This window comes from Papilio xuthus, unplaced genomic scaffold (genome assembly GCF_000836235.2).
Source record: "Papilio xuthus unplaced genomic scaffold, Pxut_1.1 DF825946.1, whole genome shotgun sequence".
NCBI classification, from domain to species: Eukaryota; Metazoa; Arthropoda; class Insecta; order Lepidoptera; family Papilionidae; genus Papilio; species Papilio xuthus.
Genome location: NW_013532703.1, coordinates 3,620,139 through 3,628,049, shown reverse-complemented (window position 1 = coordinate 3,628,049; position 7,911 = coordinate 3,620,139). Strand labels below are relative to the sequence as shown.

General features: G+C 33.6%; 2 protein-coding genes across 2 annotated transcripts in view; both read right to left on the bottom strand.

Moving 5' to 3' along the window:
• LOC106123849 (fatty acyl-CoA reductase 1-like) overlaps window positions 1-3,726 on the bottom strand; it is a 6,959-nt gene extending 3,233 nt beyond the window's left edge. Inside the window, exons 1-9 of the mRNA XM_013320257.1 lie at window positions 3,489-3,726; window positions 2,944-3,118; window positions 2,402-2,492; window positions 2,114-2,236; window positions 1,578-1,702; window positions 1,123-1,281; window positions 657-766; window positions 337-404; window positions 6-38 (exon numbers count right to left, since the gene is read on the bottom strand). Coding sequence (XP_013175711.1) covers window positions 6-38; window positions 337-404; window positions 657-766; window positions 1,123-1,281; window positions 1,578-1,702; window positions 2,114-2,236; window positions 2,402-2,492; window positions 2,944-3,116 — 882 coding nt within the window. The 5' untranslated portion in view covers window positions 3,117-3,118; window positions 3,489-3,726. The remainder of the gene's footprint in view (window positions 1-5; window positions 39-336; window positions 405-656; window positions 767-1,122; window positions 1,282-1,577; window positions 1,703-2,113; window positions 2,237-2,401; window positions 2,493-2,943; window positions 3,119-3,488) is intronic.
• A 3,425-nt stretch (window positions 3,727-7,151) lies between these two features.
• Window positions 7,152-7,911, bottom strand: part of LOC106124881 (fatty acyl-CoA reductase 1-like) — a gene marked incomplete at its 3' end in the record, with an annotated part of 6,622 nt that continues 5,862 nt past the window's right edge. Inside the window, exon 12 of the mRNA XM_013321887.1 lies at window positions 7,152-7,262. Within this exon, the coding sequence (XP_013177341.1) occupies window positions 7,152-7,262 (111 nt within the window). The remainder of the gene's footprint in view (window positions 7,263-7,911) is intronic.

Sequence of the window (7,911 nt, the reverse complement as noted above, 5' to 3'; positions counted from 1 at the left end):
AACACGTGAATAATACCAGTCATCAAACCCAAAATAAGCTGGAAAACAGCACTTTATTATACATTTGTTGAGTATTCAGATTCAGGGATGCAATGGTTCGATCCCAATCGTGTTTTTCTATTTTTTAATTTCTATATAAAACATATCGTCATCCCTGCCATTATTTTCGACAAAACAGAGTTAACAGTATATTATAAAAGGGATTTTTGGTCTCAGAAGCTCACGATTAGTGTGATATGCAGTTCAACAAAATGATTATTATCGAAGTAACCAAATGTAAGATTCACTAAGAGCTTATATCAGTTATTATGGCCATAACAATAATAGTGTACTAACTCCACTGGGACCCAATGAATTCATCGGATCAATCCATCCTGGCAATGGCTCACGATATGAAGAAATAACTGAAAAAAAAAACAATGATCAAAACTAAAATTTAACCAGTTTCGCCGGTCAAATTTAAGGATAAAGTGAAGTGAAATTTTATAATACGGATAGCAAAAATAACATGTGGCCAAAAATAATAGTATTTCATTGAAAAAAAATTAGTGTCGATTTTATATGTATTTTTTTATCACTTTCGATTATTAAAAATAATAGTTATCATATCATATTATATGTTATTAATATATTAATAATAAAATTACAGCATTTACCGATTGCCGGTCTAACAATAGAGATAGGTAAATTTTCTGCTTCAGAACGCACGATCTCTTCGCCGAGTGCTTTTGAAAAGGAATAAGCGTTTGGCCAATCCGCTTTTACTCTGAAAAAAATTTAAAAACATCACGTTATATACAGACGTCAAAGTTGCTAAAAAAGATTTTTTAATTCCCTATTAATATAAAAAAAAAACTAGTAACAATTTTTAAAATTCTTTATATGCACTAACGGTCTTTTACGACAGAGTTATACGGTCTTTATTTTTTGTTGGTCTTCTGGGTCGGGTCCAGGTGGGTTCCTCTGGAGGAACTTCTCACTTGAGAATTGCCACCAATGATGTTTTAGTGAGTAAATATCTCACATCGAAAGAGACAAAGTGTCTTTCCCAAAAAGGCATATGCAATGAGACTTGTCTTCATATAGTTTGAAGTATAACGTAATCAATAGTGTAATACTTACTGTTGCATCATATTTTCTAATTTACTTTCATCAATAGTTTCTGCCATATCTATGAAGGCATTTGGTGGTACAGGACTATCGTAAAACTGTTCCTTAACTGCTCGCCCCACTCGACTGTGTGTAGCGTGACTGTACGCTGTGGATACGTGAACTATAGACCTGAAATAAATGTACCAATTTTATATAAGCATCTTCAGAAACTGATGAGAAAATAGTTCCCTAAATTGTCCAAGTCTTGGGGTCCATGAAAAAACCAGCGCGCGGGAGTGTATGATGGTGGGAAATTAGGCGAGAAATAAGGGCCTGTAAATTGGAGGAGAAATGTAACAGTAATTTAACTAAAACTAAATAAATTTAAGAAGTGGTCTACGAGAAATTTTTCAATATCTGTTGTTATCTTGTTTACAAACTTTATACGTAGAGTTGATATTAACTAGTATAGTGTGTATACTTGCCTTAATTCTTTACAACATTTAGCTAACCGCAATATCTCCCTGGTTCCTCTAACATTGGTCAGTGCAACCACTTTCATACTCTCATTAAAGTTCACCGTAGCTGCTGTATGGAATATTATGTTCACCTGAGAAAAAAAATCATGGTCTCTCAAAGACTTTCAATTGAGATGTTACATACGTTTCAACCAACCCGCACTTGGTCAGCGTGGTTGACTATGGCCTAGTTACCCGTAACTAAGGGTAGGCTCTCAGCCCCTCGTTGGGGACGTATAGTGAGCTGATGATGATGATGATAATGATACGTTTCATTATCTTGCATACTTCCGATTTCGTCCTTTTTAATATTATATCAAAGAGGTCGTATTTAAACTGACGCTATTATCTTACTAATATTATAAATGCGAATGTTTGGATGGATGTTTGTTAAAAGGTATCTCCTAAACGGCTCAACGACTCGGCTCTATAATCATAATGGGACGTTCAATTTACAATACTATCAATAAAATCCTATAAAAAGCAAATAAATGTTGTCTGACCTGTCCTGTAATAAGATCCCAATCAGACGCGCTTAGTCCAAGCTTCACTTCGCTGACGTCACCAGAAACTGCTAATACATTGTCCGCAAACTTTGACTTTCGATTGTGCAAACTATCAAATACCTGTAAGAGTAAAATATGTAATTACATTAACATGTTGTAAGTTAAATAACAACGTACTTTAAATGGACAGAGAAGGGGATCTAGACATCCCCTCCTGTGTCGACTGCAGCTGATGCTGCTGTCTCTGCCACTGTGTATGTATCGTGTTGTTGTTAAAAATCTTACCGGGTCTTGTAGAATCTCCTTAACTCGCTGCTGTGCAGTTTTTCCCTTTTTTGCTCGCAGTAATAAATAAACTTTATTCACGTTACAGCATCTGATAAAAAATATTATTTCCTTGTATCATACTTTTTAAGTCATTGTGTCCACATAAAGTTTTTTTTTGTATAATATAATACAATATGGCTAACTAGCTGCCAATTAATAACCCTATGTCGTGGTCAAACGGGCCATCCGTTGCACGAATTAGTTGGCTCGGAGGAAGCATTTAGTTCAGATGAGTGTGGCGCGAAAGGCCTAATGTTAGTCTCCTTTCCATTCCCATCCTTTACTTATAAAGAAAGTATGGAAAGGAGATTTAATGGAGTAGGGAAGGCATATAAAGGAGAAATGTTATCTGTGCATCCACTCCTCCGTGGCTTCGCTATACCGAATACAAGTGGCCGCTTGCACATTTGCCATGTTACAATATAAAAAAAAAACTAAAATTGGTTTATACGCAGCGATTCGATGTTCCGTGCTGTCAAGATATTTGACATCCACTTTACCTAAATAATTTCTCGAGCAGTTGTTTCCCGAGGAAGCCGGAGCCACCGGTAACGAACACATTGGTACCGGAGTAAAACTTCTCCACGCTGGAAGCTCCGCTCGCGATTATATTTGCCACATCGTGTTGACGATTGACCGCTTCTTTCTCCAAAGCTAACATTAATTCCGACATATCTAAATAAAAAAAAATTACAGATTAATAGAAATTTAATATTTTTTGTAACCATCAATAGAAACCCTCGTGTTTATTGTTATTACAACTACGAAATAACAATAAAACAATTATAACAACAATTATTGTTATTTCGGAGTCGGTGTCGGCCAACAATTGTAGGCATATAATACAAGAAAGAAGATAACTTTCTTTGCTTTAGGATATTCAGTGTATTTTGTTTGAGATTTTTTTGCACTCAGGAATCTTTTTTTTTTCTTTATTCTGTTTGCATTTTAAAATTTGTATATAGGACTATTATTTTTTATGTAAATATCATAAGATTAATGAAAAAAAAACATAATAATTAATAGAATAAAAAACTAAACTTACTTATAATTTTCACTCACAAATTATTCACAAAGTATTTATTGTTTTGTAAAACGTGTTGTTTGTTCAACAGTAAAGAATGTAATAAAAAACTTAATGATTCCCAAGTACAGTTATTCGGTTAATATTATTCATGGTATACTAGTAGTGACTCGCAGTTTTGTTTCCCGATAAATAAAAAACTTATAATTAATTAACCTCTTGCTACCACACTTAGGCTCATCATACACAAAGCAACATAAATCTTTAAGACTTGGCGATTTTAGTCGCTAAACGACTTCAATGCAATTTTTACGGGTTCTTACATAGACATGCATATTCTTTAGTGGCCAAAACCAATCGCTCGCGACTTGGGAGTCTATCACGAATATTTACGATATGCCTTTTCGTGCCGTCATCGTAAAGATATGTCGAAACTTGTAAGAGATTTGTAGTTGTACTTTAGGCTTGCTGTAAAATACAATTTTTTTCGATAATTCCGAATACTTTCTCGCAGAACTTTCCTGACTAATTAGGCCCACTGTTTGTCCTGATCGTTGTGAGAAAAGTCGCTGTTATTATAAAGATGGGTCATTGGATCAAGAGCAAATCTTTACAATTGACATGTAGTCGCTAAGACAGTACTGACCGAATTGACGACAGAAAATTATATTTTGTAACATTTTTGTCTGTCTGTTTGCAGGTCTTAAACTGAAACAATTTTGACAAGACTATGACTAAAAGGTAACTTATGTGATGTAAGAGTAACCTAACTTATTTATCTTTAATTACCCGATGACGATATTGTGGGCGCCCGCTAAAATTAATTAAAATAAATTATTGCATTCAACTTGGATTTTAATACAATTTAATTTGTAGACTATACTTATGTAATAAATTATTATTACATTATCATACATTATATCAATATGATATTGTTGACAGAATATAAAAAAAACTTAAATGTAGTATCAGTAAAATACAAGCTGTCGCCCGCGACTTCGTCCTCGCGAAATTGAAAAAACATAATTAGTAGCCCATCTGTTCTTCCAGACTATTTTCTATATGTATTGCAAATTTAATCGAGATCCATTCTGGAGATACCTTCAAACATCCGTCCATCAATCCATATAAACATTCGTATTTTTTATATTAGTAAAAGAAGTCAGATTAACGATGTCAAACCGTGTCCGCTATTTATTCACTTATTTTGTTTCACAGGTCATAAATTATAGCCAGTAAAAATGTTGACAGATGATGTTTAACAAAAAAATAAAAAAAAACGATTTTTTAACGAATTGCGAACAGAAAGAAACTACTGAAGCTACGACCGAAATAGGTAAAAAGTGGTTGTTCGCTATAGACAGGTACGCGAGAAATTATTTTTTAGGGTTCCGTACCTTGAAAGAAAAAACGAATCCCTTATAGGATCACTTTGTGGTTCGTCCGTCTGTCTGTCTTTTTTTCGATATTATTATACATACAGACACTTCAATTCAATTAACTGTATTGATAAAAAACAACATATGTATATTGTTTGTTTCGAATACAAAATTATGTACGCACGTTAACAAGTTTGGCCCGTTAGAAATGTTTTATTTATTTTATTTTTTTAAATGATGAGAAGGGGCAAATGTTTTTTTTTATATATCATAAGGTGGCAAACGAGCGAGCGGCCACCTGAAATCGCTGAAATAGCGAAGTGACCGTTGCCCATAGACATACGCAATACAAAATAGTAAAATAAAGCGATTTCACTGATATTTATTGCTAATGATAATAATTATAAACTTACTGAATAACTTTCTGGACACAGACTGATAAGAATGCACAAAATAATTTCTTTTTAAAGCTAAAATAATTATCTTTATACAGAATGTTTACAAATTTTGAGGATAGTGGAAGGTCATAAACTTATTTCTCAATGCCACGCAGCAACGTTGTAGAAATCGAGACCCAAAAAATGGTGCTTATTACTAAAAAAATATTAACATTGGATGCCCCCTGGCAACTAAACTGAGCAACGTTGCATAACATTGTATAGGTCATATTTTCCGTCAAGGGATTTTTGTACATACACTCTAACAGGGGTACACTCTGTTGTGCGTTAGTGGCTGCTCACATGCCTTGCTGCTGCCATCAGTTTCATCTTATGAGTCTGTACCCTGAAGGCAAATCGCCAGTCCTTTTCCCACCCCTCCATTATTAAGAAAGGACGTAGTTTCCTCTATCCGTACATCACCCTCAGTCAATATAAGATAGGGAACGGTTCAGCAATCTTTCACCTTAAAGATGTTTCTGGGTTACGCTATTTTATAGAAATAAGTTTGCCGCCTCATACAATAAGGAACACTCCGTATATACCCACACAATTGTGCTACGATATAATATTTGAAATTTTTATTTACGTAAATTATAATATATTTAAATAGCCGAAATGTTGTATTTGCATTGTGACAAAATGAACTCGATTATGCTTTTGTATTTTATTATATACTAGAATTTACCGGCGACTCTACCAGCGCAGTATTGAAACTAATCGTATTATTTCGCAAAATGTATCACAACTTTGTTTTATGTCATTGAGTTAATATGAGGGTAGATGCAGAAGGAGGATGCCCTTATTATTGCCCCAATTTGTAATAGTGGGTTTCTGAGAACTAAATCTCCGTTTAAAACATTTTTATCTTTGTTTGTGGCCTCGGAAACTAACGACATGTTATTTTTTTTTGTGTAATTCTGCGGTCGGGTCACATTCGATAGCTATCGAATACGCGTTGTCGCAAATGAAAGCTAAATTATGTTAATTTTATTTAGTTTATTTATTTTAATTAATTCGTCAAAAGTGTTGACTAACGCAAGTGTGAATGTTACATAAATTAATAGCATTAAATTGTGTAGTCTATTACTAATTTCTACCAAAGAGTTTTAGTCAAAGAGTTTTTATATTTCTGGTAAGTTTTTAATCATATTTAGCCTTTAATATTCTCATACATATCACTTATTTTTTTTTAATCCAGTGAAAGTCCTGTCGAAATCGGCCGTCGTTTCGGAGTTAGCAGTTCCCCTCTACTTTGTTAGCGTGGAATTAAAAAAAAAAAATTATTTCTATATCATATACAACATACACTTCTCATTTTATTAACGGTATAGATATACATATACAGATAAATAAATTCAATTGTTAGCTAAATCTGTAGAATTTGTGATTTTGCAACGGTCGCTTCGCTATTGTTGTGATTTCAGGAGGCCGCTAGCTCATTTGCCACCTTTTGATATAAAACAAAATTGATAGCTGCCTATAAAGGTACGCCTACACCAACAACCACCGCACGCACGGATTAAACGGTTTTGGTTTGTCTTGATGCGTAGAATCATAAAAAGCAACTAAAGTTCGTTACGGGCCATGCGTGCGGTGCGTCCGCCGCGGGACAATGGACAAGTACCTTAAACATCTGCTTTACAGATGCGTTATCTCTAGAAAGTTAGTAAGGTTAGAAGGGGGTCGGTAAAATAGAGGATGTTATAAATTATTTATTATTAATCCTTTTTTTAACCTTAATGTAATATCAACAGATTTGTATAATTAAAAAACCATAAACAACGAAAATTTTATCTTAATTAACAAACATTAAATGAATTAAATTAAACAAATTGAATAACAGTTGAATAAATAAAACGCAGCATTATATAAAACAAATAAATATAAATACCGAAAATAAAGTATGTTGCTATTTTTAATAAAAATTGTTTTCTATCGATTTCCCCTTGACGTTGAAAATCTACTTCTTTGATAATGTACTTTCGAATACCATACGTCCATACTTTTATACATTCTCTACGGTCCAATGTTGCTATGTCGCAGTTGAAAATATCTCGATCAATACTCGACATATTTTTGTGTAAACTGAGAGTGTTGTCGTCTTGAAACTTCCAATCATTGTTAGTAAAGAAATCCAATGCCGATGTCAATTTATTTACTTTTTCATAAATATTTAATAATCTGTAAAAAAAATTAAAATAATAAGGTATACTAACATCCACACTTTATGGCGGCTCGCAATTCCGCTCAAGACGCAGAACATAATTTTAGATCTAGGTGGAACGTAAAAGCGTAATCGTTCTTTCCTGCTTCAACAGTAGGCAAACTCGAAGCCTGAGCAAACTTGTGTTCGCAGTTTATGATAAGGCGTTATAGAGCTTAAATCTTACAATAGATTGGCATAACATATTTTATTCGTATATTAATAAAAAAAATAAAGAAAATTGAGAAGTAAATATTTGTTATGAGGAGGGAAGAATCTCATGCGGCAAGGAAAACATTAAGTATTATTGTAAAGTTGTTTACCGGTTGAGGTGGGCCTAAGAAGAGATGGATGGATTGCGTGAAAGATGACATGATTAAGAAGGAGGTGACGACAGAGACGACGATAGATAGATTGATTTA